General features: G+C 42.8%; 2 protein-coding genes across 2 annotated transcripts in view; both read left to right on the plus strand.

Annotated features, from left to right (window-relative positions):
* The window catches only part of chaf1b (chromatin assembly factor 1, subunit B), a 13867-nt gene extending 8635 nt beyond the window's left edge, over window positions 1-5232 (plus strand). Inside the window, exons 12-14 of the mRNA XM_020588101.1 lie at window positions 694-1266; window positions 2811-2899; window positions 4670-5232. Of these exons, the coding sequence (XP_020443757.1) occupies window positions 694-1266; window positions 2811-2899; window positions 4670-4770 (763 nt within the window). The 3' untranslated portion in view covers window positions 4771-5232. The remainder of the gene's footprint in view (window positions 1-693; window positions 1267-2810; window positions 2900-4669) is intronic.
* Window positions 5233-6575: 1343 nt separating this feature from the next.
* Window positions 6576-12918, plus strand: LOC109952828 (uncharacterized). Its single transcript, XM_020588109.1, has 7 exons — window positions 6576-8270; window positions 8486-8559; window positions 8741-8969; window positions 9446-11457; window positions 11624-11842; window positions 12132-12272; window positions 12544-12918. Exons 1-6 carry the CDS (start codon window positions 7925-7927, stop codon window positions 12234-12236), a joined length of 2985 nt encoding a protein of 994 aa, XP_020443765.1. The 5' UTR covers window positions 6576-7924; the 3' UTR covers window positions 12237-12272; window positions 12544-12918.
* The last annotated feature ends 3729 nt before the right edge of the window (window positions 12919-16647 follow it).

The following is a 16647-nucleotide window of genomic DNA, read 5'->3' on the forward strand; positions in this document are numbered from 1 at the left end:
TTTTCTAACAATTGCTCCAACAGTTGATCTGTTTTCACCAAGCTGCTTGGCAATTGCCCCGTAGCCCTTTCCAGCCTTGTGGAGGTCCATAATTTTGTCTCTGGTGTCTTTTGACAGCTCTTTGGTCTTGCCCATGGTAGTAGTTGGCGTCTGACTGACTGTGGGGTGGACAGGTGTCTTTAAAGAGCTCAGACAGGTGCTACTAATTTAGATTAATGAGTGGAGTAGAGGTGGACTTTTTCAAGGCACAGTAACAGGTCTTTGAGAGCCAGAATTCTTGCTGTTTCTCAGGTGTTCAAATACTTATGTTCAGCAGTGCAAGACAAATAAATTCTTTAAAAATCATACAATGTGATTTCCTGAATTCTTTTTTTAATTCTGTCTCTCAGAGTGGGAATGCACCTACAATGTGAATTTCAGACCCCTCCATGATTTCTAAGTGGGAGGACTTGCAAAATCGCAGGGTGTTCAAATACTTCTGTTCCTCACTGTAAGTGATGGAATCACCTTAGAGAGAGATCCCTATGCTTCCTTTAAGGACAGGAAACAACATTTTGTTTCAGTGTACATGTGGGCATTTAAAGCGATCTTTTAACACAAGATTCTTACAGATATCAGGGGGAAGAGTTTTATAAAACTGTCTCCCATGGATGTTTTAGAAACACTGATGTGTTTCTGTTATATCCTGTTTAGGTCTCGTGACGGTTCCTTCCTGGCTGTGTCCTCCACAGACGGCTACTGCTCCTTCCTGTCCTTCTCACCCGGGGAGCTGGGCACTCCACTGAAGGAGCCCCCGACGCTGGAGGTCTTTGTCCCAAACAGTGGTGTTGAGAAAAAGGGCAAGAAGTCAGGCAAGACATCACCTCCTGTGTCCCAGCCATCAAGCTCAGCCCAGACTCCCACCTCCAAAACCAGTCATGGCAAAGATGCCACCTCTGTTACCCCCCCAGAGGAGAAGAAGAGTGCCCCCAGTGTTAAGTCTAAACCTCAGCCTCGTAGGATCACCCTCAACACCCTGGAGGGCTGGGGCAAGCCCACTACACCTAAAGGAACTGCTTCTTTAGCACCTCAGATGGCACTTGGAAGCACAAGCACACCATCTACTCCCCAAGCACACATTGCTCCCCTCACCCCCTCCAATTCCTCCACATCCCAGCCACGCATCGCCCCCCTTACTCCCTCCACCCCTAAAGTCTTCAATAGTGCCAGTACTCCTGGGCCCACAACTCCTAAGGGTAAAACCACCCCAAAGGGGCCTGCCCCAAGGTAAATACAAGAGGACTGGTGCTTGATTCTGTCTGAGTGAGAGAAAGTAAAAATATACTGCCATATGTTTGAACTGTCTTCTGAGCACAGGTACAGTTTTCTCATTTGCATTTAGGTCCTTGTAGGCACATGAGGGTAAGTCAGTGGCAAGACTGCAGCTCTTAATTATTACATTATGAATTAATCTTATAACCTGTAACATTTCAGGACATGAGAAGAAAATCTATCAGTTTTCATTATGTCCAGATGGAGCCTTTGAACAACTTTTGTCCAAAACCAAAAGGTTTTTATGTAATTTACAGAGAATGAGGAAAGCTGCAAATCCTCATGTTTGAGGGATTGAAAACAGAAAGTAGACATCTCTGACTTATCAGTTAGTCTAGTGGTAGTGTCTGTCTGTGCCCTTGATTGATCATTCAGCCATATAAATGTTTTTGTCTGTTTCAGTTTCTTACACAAGTCATTCATGTTATTTGTGTGATTTAATTGACACCTGAGGCCTGTACCAGTTCAACTTAGCCCGGTTCTCTTGGGGTTATCTGGCTTCACTGAGCCTAACTTTGAGTGTCCTGGATATCTGGTACCACGAAGCCAGTTATCAACTGAGTCTGTTAACTCTGGGTTTTTCTATCAGTCTACGAGTGCGTTCATGTGAAAGAGGCAGAGTTTTTAATTAGAAGCCACATGGCCAGAACCGTGATAACGGTAATATGAGATGGAGTAGTGATACCCACGGGGAAAATCATTTCTAGCCAGAGCAAAAACTGGTGTTACAGCAGGTGAACTGTGAACAAGGCTATGGTCACATAACTAAAATAGAATACAAGGCTATAAAATAACCTTCAGATATTAAGGAATGTCTAAGAATATATTGTAGATCAGCACAGTATTATTAAAAGGGCCTTATTTGATGAGTAGGTATATTTTACTCCTTTGTCTGATGATCAAGAAACTATTGTGAATGTGTTAGTAAAAAAAATTAATCAATCCAATAATTTCTGCTGCTAGAGAGGAGAGGACAGTGGAGGGGAGTTACACCTAAAGTCATATGTTCATTTTTAATCATGGGAAATATTAAACAGTGTATGGATAATTTTTCTAGTAAAAGACCAAAACATCGAAAGTCAGAATATAATTTTTTATGTGATTTAAAATACTATTCTAAAAATGCAGGAAAATTGTAATTATGATGTTTTGTTGGTTTACATGTGCTCAGCTCTGGCAGTGAGAACAAAGCCCTGTCTGGTATGAGGGATTCGTTGGACCCCCCACTGGCAATAAAATAATCACTGTGACAGGCTGCTCGTTGAACAATGGCAGGTCTGCACAGGCTTTTGTATTCGCCTCGACTAGTCTTGACTAACTTGAACGTTGGGCTGCGACTCAATCAGATGAAGCGATGAGAATAAAAGCAATTGAACAGTGAGAAACTTTTTTCACTGTGGAAGAGACCATTTTACTTTCCTTTGTTGTGCTTGTGTGTTTTCTGTTGCTCTCATGCTTGAGGCTTCTTTACCATTTGTGCTTTTTCTATTTGTTTGCAGGAGAGTGTCTTTGACTCCCATTGCATCCCGATCTCCAGCTGTTAGTTTACTGTCCAGCACTCCCTCCTCTACTGAGAAGGCCAAACACGGTGAGTGAGGGCAACCTCTTTGGCTGTTGCCCTTTGTGTTGTAAATATCTCAAGAGAAGACTCAAAATGACTTATGATACTTGTTGCAAATTTCTCCTTCCTCACCGTCAGCTGCGAGCACACCTTCTGCTTTCTGTTATGATTAAGGATGCACCCATCCAACTTCATCTCTCTCAGTACTGATTCGGACACCTCTGACAGTACACAGTACCACAGCTGTCTGGTCAAGGTCAAAGTGTTTATTGTCATATGCACAGTTAGGAAATGTGTTTCCCTGTACAATGAAATTCCTTGTTGTCCACATGAATGCCACATAATACAAGTGACATATAAAGTAGATGAGCAATAGACCATCTAAATTGGTAATAAAACAAATCTAAGGCACTTTAAAGCAACAACAAGAACACAATATAATGCAGAGAGAATATATGCTATGTGGGAGCCGTGAAGTGCAAATATTCAGCAGTGAGTGCAATTATGCATGTGCAAAATGAGTATGTAAACAGTACAGATGGAAATACATGAGGTAGATCCTGAGTCAGCTGTTTAGGAGTCTGATGGCAGAGGGAAAGGAAGAATTTTTCAGTTTAGAGGTCCTGCATTTCACACTTCTGAGCCTCCGACCAGAGGGTAGGGGTATAAACAGTCCTTCCTGGGGGTGAGTGGGGTCCTTGAGGATGGCAGCAACAGAGTCTGCTCATTTGGATCATTCTTATGTGAGGTATCAAGAGGCCAGGGATTCATGGACACTGAAATGAGTTGGTGGTCCTCCAGGCCTGAATGAAATGACAGTGACAACAATGAAATTTTGAATGACATTGACAAAGAAACTGTACTGACTTGGATCAGTCAGGTCATGTCCTAACCATTTAATCAGGTCAGATTTGGAGCAATGAAATGCTGAAGATCAGGTCAGTGCAGTTGTGATCAGTGTACACTAGCTGAAATAGCACTGTCGTGCCTCCAGATAAGATTATTTCCACAAATCCAACATTTAAATGGAATCTGCTGCTATATATGTCCTATGGCTTAGCAGAAAAGCCAGAGCTTAAACAATATTTCTTTATTACATTTTGGGTCTTACTGTATTTCTAGTGCTGACCATCATTTTTATCAGGTATGATAAACTTGCACTCACCAATGTAATCGCTGAGAGCTGGGAACATGGTGAAACCATTACAATACAGTTCCATGGAGCAAGAAACATGAGCTGTCAGACAGGTTGTAAACAAACCAAGAACAACAGAGATTGGTGACCTAAACCACTTTGTTTAGAGGTAAAACTGTGAGCACCTCAAATGTCTTCATTGCAAAATAACCTTTGTGCATGCTTTGGTAAATAAATAGTCAGAGCTGAACTAGGAAGTGTGTCTGTAAACCGACTGCTTGTCTTTTTAGGAATATTATATAGCTATTTACAGACAAATATCAGCAATTAACCTAATGAGTACAAATCAATTATTAGATAGGAAGACAAAATAAGACCCAGTTATTGTAGTAAAATTACTCTGTAAATGAAATGAAACAGCTTGTGATTTAAACATTTAGAATAGCACCATGTCCTGGCATGATCAGTTTCAGATGCATCACTGTAGTTGGTAGTAAGGTAACTAGGCGGTGTATTTAACTCTGAATCATACATGTTGACCAAAGTCGGTCAAACCAAGTGTCTTAACATACTGTATTGCATCCAGTATCTTGTATCACTGCAGAGCAGTTACTCTGTACAGAATCAGGCTATCATAGATTCCGTCTTTTGTGTTTCTCCAGAACGTCCGTCTCCTCCCACCGATCCAGTATGCCAGCCTCCAGAGTCCAAACGGCCCAAGATCAGTGACCCCCCAGCAAAGCCCAGTGTCACCCAGGCGTAGCGTTTCCTGGGCGCATTGTATTGCTAGATCACAGAAGAGTACATACAGCAGAGCGCAGCAGTTAAAGAAGCTTCAGGACAAAACCACTGATGTTCCATATGAATCTAATCCCATAGTGCAACACCACTGCGTTTGGGCTGATTTATCTATACTTGGTTTAACTACATGAAGCTTTAACTTCTCATAATGTACTTGGGTACAAAGTGAACTGCATTGCTGCAAGTGTTCTTGCTTTAATTCATTTAGTTGTGTGTTTTGTATCATACAGTAAACATGTAATGAGGTAGCCATTGAATTTAATTTGTGTGATATTTAGATACTTAAATGCTGTTGTAAAAAAGGCTAATTATCTCACTTCTTATCAAAAACATATGGTTTTGAACCTAAAACTGCACTCGACACCCGAAGGAGGAAAAAACAAGGTAATGTGCTTCTTGTCCAATAAATGATGTTTGCAGTAAAGTGATTTGTGTTGATGATACATGATTTCCTGGTGACAAGCAGCTGGCAGTTATATAAAATGTTAAGTTCCATAAGGGATATTATTATTTATAGGCATATTTCATGGTTTACAACTTGCAAGCCATCATTACACTTATAGCGAAGACTGAGCTTCCCAAATGCAGCACCATTTGTTGAGTAGATGGTTATTTGTCTCTGTGTATTCAGGATTCAGAACATTATTGTGACTGTAAACTAACAATATATCTGTCTTTAAATTTCTTTATCTTATTTGTCATTTGTATTATTTAGATTTAATAAATGTATTCAGGTAATGTTATAGTTTCTATAGACGTTAATTCACATGCAGGTCTAACTGTTCTCTACACTGCCAGGAAAAACTGGAGAAATTAGAATCCTTTATTTCCATATTGCCCCAAAATAAGGCGATTTTAACCTAACAGTCTTTAAAAGTTAACTGGGGTCATCCAAAGGTCAAAGTGTTTATTTGTCATATGCACAGTTAGGAAACATGTTTCCCTGTACAATGCAATTCTTACTTTGCTGTCCACATGAATGCCACATAATACAAGTGAAATATAAGGTGAAGGAAATCCTTTTAATAGAATGTAAACCATTATGAATTTTCTAAAACCTCTAGGTTTTCAAATAAATGCTAAGGGCATGAACTGTATAACCATGTACAAATCACTGTAATGTGTTTGCATCTATTTATCCTGATGGTGATATTTCCTGATAATTGCAAATGACTTCACTGTCTGCCACAAAAGCATGGCATTAATGGAAAGAAAAAAATTAAGTCTGGGTATCTGTAAACTTATATTTGGCTGAAATCTGTGAGATTTAGCATCTTAACTTAAGTAGGAATAGACTTGGCAGTCATTATAGGACAGACTGTAAACTGATGCAGTGATGTACCATCACAGTAACATTTTTTCCTGATATAAATGTAGGAGTTTATACATTTAATTTAAATGTAAATTTTGATTTAACTCAGACTAGACCTCACCATTTCTATTTACAATAAACTTATTCAGTTAATAAAATTAGGTTTAAAATGTATGTTGCCCTAAGGCCAAATAATTTTAAATTCTTACTTTTGCATAAAACTGGGGATACTGCTGTTTGATTAGAGTTTGTTAATATATTTGATTCCAACCATTTTATTTTCAAATGCAACGATTACAATTAGATTATGAAGGTACAGTTTTACACATGTTTTAATTTTCTGTGCTATATGAGATTTTGATGTTATTCCGTTTGGTATATAGTGTCAGGTGTTTTAAATTTTAAACTAATAGCCTGCTGTATTGTAGAATCCTGCCTTGAGATGACAGTGACCGCTCGCACTTCAGAATTAGAAAGAATTTGATTATATGTCCTAACGAATTAATATCGTTTTTCAGAATATGTAGAGTGAACAGCCGTTATTTAACCTGCATCCCAGGTGTGAATGTGGTGCTAATTCACTGGGTGTATCATTTTAACTTGCAATGCAGCAAAGTGAGGCAAATACTAGAGTACTAGCATCGTGAGCGAGCAACCTACCTTGACTACCAGGGGATGAAAACTAACTTGAGTGGCAGCTCCGTCAGCTAATCATATTTCCTCTAGCAGAGGCTCTTTAAAGCTCCTGCTAATGGCTTTTGTCTGAAGGCGGGGAGCACTTGGGTCGGTTAGGCTGCCGATTAGCAAAAAACAGAAGGTTACGAGTTTGAAATTTTTGACCATTTCATCGACAGACTGGTTTTGCGGTAACTAGGGGTGTATTAACTATATCGGGCTTGTAACCGGAACGTATTGACTCGATTTTGACTGGACCCGGCGGTGATTTGCAACATTTCGTGCTGATCGCAGAGACAACCTCGCTTTTAGGTCGTTCAAGTAGCGATGCTGAGCTGGTAGCTGCGTCATCATGTTGCTTCCGACTCGAGTTGGTGAAAAGAAACCTCAAGTTAACGCCAGAGGTGAGGCTACCAGCCGTCATCCAGCCCCAGAGGCCACTCCCGACTCCTGAGATAGATGGCAGACGGACTGCTGGCGAGAGGTCGGCGGTGAGGGCTCCTTTTGCGTGATCGCTGCAAAACTGGTGACTTTACATCACTTGGCTCGGCGTTGTTGGCGCTATACTGTCCTGGCTGAATTTATTACCTGTACTTGGATGGACAGTCAGACATTTCTATTGATATTGCGTAACTATAAATCCCCAAATTGTACAGAAATATGACCAAATGTTTTCCCAACAGAAAGTGGAACTATAGTAAAAATATGAGGATGTTACTCAGATGTTGGACAATGAGAAGTGATATCTTTTTTTATTGACAGCTAGGCAGCACCGTCCAGTAAAATGCTGATGACCCTCTTATTAAGCCCCTGTTGAGCAAAACAAGCTTTTCTAAGTCATAATGAGAAACTTTAAGGTTAATTTCAGTTAACTGATATAATCAAGTGGACGGCTAGAGCCAGCCTATCTCCAGGGTGTCAGAGAGTGTTGGTTGGCCCTTATCGTAAGGTCGGTGATCTGTTGTCACTGCATCCACGTGGACTTTGTCCCAGGACAGTGGCTAAAGTTTGGACGTGACGCGCAAGAAGCGACCCGGCCGAGAAGTGTCTGATTATATCACAGAAGTGCTGTGATCCTTCCATACTGGATCAAGTTGCATTTTTACATCAGAATAAAAAACCGGTTAAAATGGCTGGCGACTGCACCCACTCCAACTTTCATTACGCGAACTCTGACACGTTTTGTCCGTCCAAACTTTGGTCGGATGGAGGGACGGAGACTCCTGGGGATGTGGAGTCACTCGGGAACTGTAAAGGGCGTGGACCCCTCGCACTGTGGTCGCCCACCTTTGAGGTTATAGACGGCTTGCTGTACCGCAGGAAGCTGGAGAAGGGCTTCATCAATTACCGGGAGGTTTTGGATGAGGATCGGAGACATGAGGCTATCTCCACCTTTCATCGGCGGCGGCCAGGCCAGCGCCACCTCTCCCTGGAGGAGACCTACAAATGCGTGGCTGAAAACTACTGGTGGGAGGGTATGAACAGTTGACTTCATAGGACAGCATGTGGTTCCTTATTTTTAAAACAACTTCTGATTCCCTACTGGTTATCAGCATCACAGTAGAGTTTATTGATTTCTCATTTTTAGGAAGTGCTGGCATGTGTGAAACTGATTGGCGGTGCACCAGAAATCCCTGCCTGGCTTTTTTGCCTTGTATTCATCTGTTTACTTAACTGTTTTTTCCCACAGGGATGTACTTCCAGATCAGAGATTTTGTCCTGGGCTGTCCAGAATGTCAGAGCCTGCTCGCCAAGAAAACAGAGGTGAGTTATCAATGCCTCATTTTTCTGCATTTCCCACATCTAAATTCACACTTTCTTTCCCTCATTCTCACTTAATCTTGCTCTCACACTTGTAAACTCTCCTACGAGTGTTTAGTCACACATTATTTTCCTAAAATGATGCCATTCTGTCTGCTTCTGTCTCGCTCTGTTTGCCTCTCAGGAGCTCGGTTGTAGAGGATGTGTCACAAAGACGATATCGTCACATAGTGCTGACATGCTGAGCAAGCTGAGGAGCCAGCGGGAGGCGGGGCTGTTCTGTGACATTACCCTGCGGACCAACGGGCGATCCTACTCAGCCCACAGAGCTGTCCTGGCAGCCGTCAGCGATCACTTCCAGGAAATCTTCACGGAGATGGACCTGAGCATGAAAGCAGATATAGATCTCACTGGTAAGACCAGATACCTGGAGGCCTAGGGGCTGTGTCCATCAATATTTCTAACTTTTGAAAATCAACAATTCACACTCACTTCAAGCACCAATATAACAGGTGTGCAGATGTGAGGAAGTATGTAAGGTTTGTACTTCTCTCTCCAGCCCATATTGCATTTTCAGTTTTGTAACCTTTCGCTCTCACCCCCCATTAATGGCTCATGTGAACGTTCAGCTTGGTGATTGTGTGTTTTCTTGCTGAAATACACTTCAGGAGTTCATTTATCTGTCTTTGATGTGTGTCTTCAGATGGGAGACGTAGTGTCCCTGATTAAAACAGTTCTAATATTGTCTACACTGTCATGTTTACACTTTGCCCCCACTCTTCCTGCTCTCTCTCTCTGATGGTCTGTTTACACTGCTTTCATCTTCTTCACCTCACTCACTGATTGACCAGGGTTAAGCGTTTCTAATCAAAGACGGTTTTTTCTTCAGGTTTCAGTGAGGACAGCCTTCTGTCTCTGCTGGATTTCTCCTACTCCTCTACTCTGTGCGTTCGCCAGGAGGACCTACCGGAAGTCATCACCATGGCCCGCCACCTGGGCATGTGGCCTGCAGTAGAAGCTTGCTCTGCCCTCATGAAGGAGCAGGAACAGCAGCTACATCCTGCCCAGGGCTTTACTTCAACCTGTGCTGGCGCATGCCAGGAACATCATCACCAGCAAAGGGAAAACAAAAGGAAAAGGGTTTTGGGATTGGAGGGCAACATGAATGACTGCTTCAGTCTCACTTTGGAAGCATCGGATGAGTCTGTAGAGGGGAGTCCCAGGCGCAATCTGCGCAGAACAGCAAAACACCAAGGTCATAACAGCCTCCCTCTGAGTCCCTCCCACAGGATGAAACTAATGGACTTCAAATCTCCATCTTCCAAGAAAGCTACTGCACCTCGACATGCCATAGCCAATCATCAGTCACAGAATTATTCGCCCTTATCTCCATCAAACACCCATCGTCTTCGCTCCCTTCCTGGAGCTGCAAAGGAGGTTCAGAGATTGCTGCCCATGCCAGAGAGCCCTGCACGAAACGGAAAACCTCATTCTATTACTCGACTCTCTCACACCTCTGTGTCGAGGCCTAGTGCTGTGTGCAGCCCAGTGAGGGTGAAGCAGGAAGTAGAGGAGGTCGGAGAGGATGAAGAGGATTATGCGAGAGCACAGGAGAAGTACAAGCTGATGAATGTTCTGGGGCTACAGAGGACCGCCCTCCTCCCCAGACCAGAAGATCTCATTGGCTGGAGACAAAAGAAGCGGCTTAGGAAGCTTAAGGCTAACAACTATTCACTGACTAAGCGGCGGAAACCTCGCTCCCCCTCCCCAGGGCTAGCATTTAGGGATGTGGCACTGTCACTTCCCCTCTGTAACCCTGTCAACACTCGCCTCCTCAACAAGTCACTGAAAACCAAACCTATGGGTCCAGTCTGCAGGGAGCAGAATACAGCAAAGAGGCCAAAGACCATCCAGCAACATGTACCTCCAAGTGACAGGAGCATGCGAAGCAAAGGTGTGTTACCAGACCTGTTCCAGCCTGTGTCCAGGCCTGCTTTTGGGGGTAGAGAACTCAGGCGGTCAGTGAGGGGTGGTGACTGCACCCAGCTTCCTTCACAGCAACCTCCACGACGCAATGCCAAAACAACTCTTGTGAGAAGCACAGTCAAGTTCAAATCAGAACCAGCTGAGTACTCTATTTCAGGTTTCTCTCTTGTAACAAATAATGGCTGTAGCCAGAAACCTCACAAATCTCCACCATCACAGAGGACGCGGGCTAGAAATAAGGTCAATGTAGAGACAGTCAGAACGCTACGTTACAACAGCAGCCGACTAGCGACAAAGGCCAAGCTTAGGCGGGGAACCACAAGAGAGATGGGGAAGACAAAATCTAAGCCCAGGGAGGGGGGGAGGAAGGTGGGGAGCCAGGGGATGAAGGGGGTGATGAACTCTAGACTGAGAGTGAAGGATAATGAACCTGGTGGGCTCCAGTTACCAGAGCATCCCCTTCCATCGTCCATCTATAGCCATCCCCTGTACAAAGTCATTAAAGAGGAGCCAGCAGAGCCAGTGCCAGTTGTTGGGCCTTTCTCTGATCCTCCCTCACCAGACCTGGGCAAACGCCAGAGCAAGCCCCCCATCAAGTTACTGGACTCTGGTTTTCTGTTCAGCTTCTGTCGCCCACCAGGGGGGACCATGGCAGGACTGAAGAAAGAGGAGGAGAGTGTGGATATCTGCTTAACACGCTCTGTGTCACACATTGGGGAGACATTTGGAGCTGAAGAGTCCCCCCACAGGACATTGCGAGCCAGAGGGCCACCCACCCTGCCTGTGGTGAAGAGGGAGAGGGTGGAAAGAAGAGTGAGCCAAAACAGGGTTCAGAGACCCAGAGCGGATTCCCGAAACAACACTCTTCATTTGACCAGATCAGCCAGGTCAAAGGCCACACGGACCATGCCAAAGGTAGAAAATCACATCACACAGGATGAGAAAATCACTGTCACTTTCTTTTATTAATGGTAACTTCAAACTGTACATTTTCTTTGTCTGTACAAGTATTACATTATTGTATCTACAAAATCTGAGTAAACATATTCATAATTTACTTTCCCCCCCATCTTCTCTTCAGCAACAAGATCAAGTTCTCACTCAGCGCAGCAGGAGCTGTGTCATGTTGGATGCTGTTCGGCGGGCCAGGTTAAAGCAGCTTCGTGGCCCTCGTAGTCAAGCCCCTAAAGTCCCTAAGGCAGCCCACGCCTGTCTGCAGTGCTCAGCCTCCTATAGGGACTGTGATGCGCTAATCATGCATCGCCTCAGGCACATCGAGGGCAAGCACTGGCCCTGTCCGGTAAGCACCAGCTCTCAAGTAGAGTTAAGTCATGGGTTAGATAATGATGACATGAAATGCCAAAAGTGAGCAAAAAAATTTATTTTTTTTAGCCCCATCAAATATTATTCAAGTTCCAGTGGATCTGGAGCTTTCACACCTGTAGTTGGTTCATTTAGTCTAAACCAGTGTTGCTCTAGACACTGTGGTGTCACAGCTGTATCATTTCTGTAGATCTGAGTTTCTCTCTTGTTAGTCTGTGGTCATTTCTGCACTGCTGACACTTTCGTACCCACCCTGCACTCTGTAGCTCTGCAGCAAGACGTTCTTTCGGCTGAGGAATGTACGTAACCACCTCCACACCCATGATCCCAAGTTGTACAAATGCCGGAGCTGCATTGTTGCCGGTTCCTGAAGCAGCTGGTGGATCTGCTTAAGCAAAGAGACTGAGGTGGGTGAGAGTGACACCTTGAGAGGTTGAGCTGCACTTAACTGAATATCTGATGTGTGTCTTGCTTCATTTGGACATCTATCATCCTCTAAAGGTGGTTTTAAATTGAAAGAAGGAGATGAATATGTATTTTATCATCAATGTATAAACATCCTGCAGAGCGAGTTGCCAATACACTCAGCGTAAAGTGATTACTACATGTGTTCAGTATCTATATTGATTTTCTTTGGAGCACCTTGTCTGTTTCTTAACACTCCTGTTTGTTTTCCAGTATGAAGGCTGTCAATGTTGGACACCATTGAACAGAACTGAAGACAGAGGCACACGATCGATCAGCAGCTTGTACATAATGCATCCGTCACACAAGCACAGCAGTCTGTGGAAAGGCATAATTACTCTGATTCTAATCTTTACCGTTGTCAGTGATTGCTAATGTTATTTAAATAACCAAACCAAGGTTGCTGTTCCCGTTTGCGTTTCCATAGCTACAGAAGGGTAAACTTGAACATTACACTCAGGGGGTGGGGAATGTGATGCCACGGTGTAAAGTGATATAACGTCACGGTTGTGTATAAAATTAAAATGTAAAGTAATTGTTATAACTATTACTGCTACTTATTGTTATCATTATTTTTCTATGTATAGATGAATTTCGAGTGCACTTATATCATAGTTTATGTCGTAAACCTAAGAAGCGGTAATGAAGTTTCAGGTTTGGAGTCCACAGCAGGGATACTTGAAGTGTTGCAAGCATCGGAGGGTATACTTGAAGTTAGACGGGGGTCATAGAAGTGAAACTGTCCTTTGAGTGTTGTGTAGGTCTGTGTCTTTTGGTGTGCTAACTTGTAAAAGACTTGACTAGTCTCCCACTCCAGCATATCGATCTGTTAGTCTCTCATAGTCCATGAGTCGGGGGTTTGACTCAGGGCTGGTATGGTGACATCGCTGCATGTGTATTTGCAGGCCATTTGTACTCCACTGTCTTTTCTAATGCTGCCACTTTTAAAAAGGGAAATGTGTCAAGTTTTTAATGTGAATTTCTGAATAGTAATCAACACAACTGTGTAATTACCTACATTTTATTGATAATTTGTTTTTCTTTATCCCAAGACAAGACGTTCTTGTTCTACTTTAAATTCCCCTCCTACTGAGTAAATGCAGTGTGTGCACATAAAGAGACGTTTGTTTCACAAATTGATTTTAGATATGAGCTATCTCTTGCTATCTGTTAAAAGACAATAAAATTTTGCCTTTTATATCCTGTTATTCTTGCTTCAATTGTATATATTCTATATATAATGTTTGTGTGACAGAAAGAAGCAAGTTTAGCCAATGACTGATGGTAGATGGACTGTATTTATATAGCACTTTTTTGTACTGGCCAAAGCGCTTTACAGGGAGATCATACCACCATTCACCCATTCACGCACACATTCACACACCGATGACGACAGCTGCCACACAACGGCGCTAATCAAGCCACCGGGAGCAATTCAGAGCTCAGTGTCTTGCTCAGGGACACTTAGGCATGCGGGGAGACTGCCCTACCTCGTGAGCCACAGACCCCCCCGCCCAAAAAAAGCAAAAAAAAAAGTCAAACATTACCCAATCCCAGCTTCTTAAATGTTAAGATGTGCAGCTCAGCTTTGTCTTTTGTAATATCAAATTGAATAGGTTCAGAGTTTGGAGTTTTATTCGGGCAAACAAGCAGTTTGAAGGAGTCATGTTTGGCTTTTTTTTCCAAGTTTCACCATTAATGTTTTATAGAGTCAATGATAAATCAAGAGACTAATCTGTTTTCTCACATAATTTATCTGGAGAGAGAAGGTTTCAGGCTTGTGGTTTACTTTGATTCTCTTTAGCATGCATACGTCCCATGCAAAAGTGTAGCGGTGGTGATGGAGAGACTGGACTGTGAAGCATCTGGAGTGGGTCCGTTGCATTTATCCAGTCAGGAGGAGGATGAGGAGCTCTGTTTGCTGGGTTTGATCCAGGAGGAGTGAGGAAGAGCTTTAGACATGAATCACTCTTTGCACCCTTTCAGACTCACTCATCTGCAGCGAAAAATAGGTCTTTGCATAATATGTTGTGCAGTAAAATGAGATGAAATCCATTAAGATTTGAATTGTGTTGTCATAAAAATCAGCATAAGAAAACAGAGGTTGGGGGTTTCATCATCCAGGAAAACAGCACTGCATAACAAAAGTGTAATATGTGAACAGATATAAAAAACCTACAGTATAGAAAAGATACATCCAAATATGAGCATAGGAATGGTAGCCCAGGATAGATCATAGAGTCGGTGCAGACACCCAGAATGGACACAGACTGCCTTTAAAGTAGGGGTGAACTGGTGGCTGAGGGTGTGTCAGTATAAAAGGTGGAGATTGTTGTCTTTGGTGGAGCTCAAGTGAAATCATCCTGTCACTGCCTCTGCACTCTGTGTTTATCCCACCCGCTTCTTTGTGGAGAGAAATTAGCCTCAATACCTGAATAAAGAAATGAATAAATAAATGGTTGTTCAGTAATCATGATTTTCCAGATGTATCCAAATTAAGGTTCACTATTCTAACATTTTGTTTTAAAGTGCTTATTTTGGGTATAACTATCCAAAAATGAATTTTATTGCACTGATGCTTTAAAATGTATATATAGACTTTACAAAAACTGTAAACAAACCTTTGCCTTGGTTTGGCGGATGTTTAAGATAATTACAAGGGATTTGTATATTTCTTCCCTTCAGTTAAAACAACTTTTCTATCTTTTTGCATGACAGGTTACATTGTATGTGAAGTTTTGAAACTCTTAATGTCCTGTGATCCAGAAAGACATTTTAGACATTTATATGCACAGGAAGTACAAGCATAGTGTAATGTACAGTACTTACAAGAGTTGATGTAGTTGTTTTGTGCATAGGAGAATGCATTCAGACATAACCATTCACATTGTAAAATTTCTTTCAGTTTTGGGGTTTAGAAACAAGTATTTTTTTTTACTAGTATCCAGACTAATTTATCTCCACTCCCCCACACCCACACAAAGCTCATAGGACACATGTTGAAACCTGAGCATTTGCCCAAGTGCCTCTGAGTCAGTGACTGAAACCTGAACTGTTTTGCTGCTGAATCTAGCCTCACAAAGAGGGGCAGTCAAAAGAAAATTTTTCATCAGGACATCTCACTGATGTGTTTGCTGTAATGAGTATGCTCATCAAACCAGGCAGACGGAGGAAGCAACGTTTCCCCAGCATCAAGTGCATTACTCCCATTTCATTCATTATCAGGGCAGTGTATCCAGAACCAGAACCAAACCGATCCTTTGTACCTTGTTTCAGGTGGTTAAAGAGACTTTGGATAAGTGGTGCTTATCCAACTTCAAGTCTTCTGTGGTGCTGCTCTGAAAAAAAAAAAACTCATGTGTTTCTTCATTAAACCAACAGTACCTAATCTCAACACTAGATGACAGCCCATGCTTGTGGATAACAATGGCTGCTCAGTAACAATAAGACTACAGTGCAAAATGGTTCCAGCCATATCAACCTCTGGAAACCAGGAGACACCCCCGAGACACACCTCAGAGTGAGGGAGGTGGAACCCTCTCCATGACTTCTGGGTAGGCATAAAACTATTAATTACCTTCATGTTCTTATGCGTAATTATCCCTAAAAGCAGGTGTCACGGTGATCATTATAAAAACTGCAATAAGGTCTGGCTGGTTTAAAAATTCTTAAGTGGGACAAGGTTAACAATGAGTGATCCTGTTAGTGAGTTGAGAATTTGGATAAACTGTCCTTGATTGCAGGAAAGAGTAAGAAGTACAGAAAGGTGATACCACACTGGCAGTATAATGCTACTTGTACATAATGAAGACTCAAACTAATGAATTAACAAGGCCTAAAATACAGTATGTTAATGTTAACCCTGGGATACCATTAGCCACAGTATCTGTTGCTGCTTTTTATAGAGTAAAACTCCTGGTGCCTTCACACTGCAGCATTACTCAGGAGCCTTGGGATACTTTTTCAGACTCATAACCACCAGGGCTGACTTGGGTTACCCTTGTCCCACCGGCGACTGCATGAGTAGGCTTATGTGAGTTTGGGGAGCCATGGAGAGTACGCCCAGGAACAGCTGACAATTTATGCTAGTGGGGCCCCCACATTCTCGGTGGGGGGAATGGGGGTGAAGGAGAGAGGACAGGAGAGAGGAGGGAAAACAAGGGGGGATGGAGAGGGTGGAAAGGGTAAAGGAGCAAGGATGGGAGGGAGCAGAACAGACCTGGGTTATAGGGATGAGAGGGGAGAGAGCGAGAGAGCGAGAGAGCAAGAGAGGAGGGGGGAGAGGGGGGAAAAGGAGGCTGTCTTGTTTGTAGCTTG

Source organism: Monopterus albus, unplaced genomic scaffold, assembly GCF_001952655.1.
Source record: "Monopterus albus unplaced genomic scaffold, M_albus_1.0 scaffold502.1, whole genome shotgun sequence".
Taxonomy (NCBI): Eukaryota; Metazoa; Chordata; class Actinopteri; order Synbranchiformes; family Synbranchidae; genus Monopterus; species Monopterus albus.

Bases quoted from the DNA above. Each gene is read 5' to 3' on its own strand.
- LOC109952828 (XM_020588109.1), top strand. From the start codon at position 7,925: ATGGCTGGCGACTGCACCCACTCCAACTTTCATTACGCGAACTCTGAC. The intron at 8,560-8,740 runs GTGAGTTATCAA...TTTGCCTCTCAG, and splicing joins TGCTCGCCAAGAAAACAGAG to GAGCTCGGTTGTAGAGGATG. The intron at 11,458-11,623 runs GTAGAAAATCAC...TCTTCTCTTCAG, and splicing joins CCACACGGACCATGCCAAAG to CAACAAGATCAAGTTCTCAC.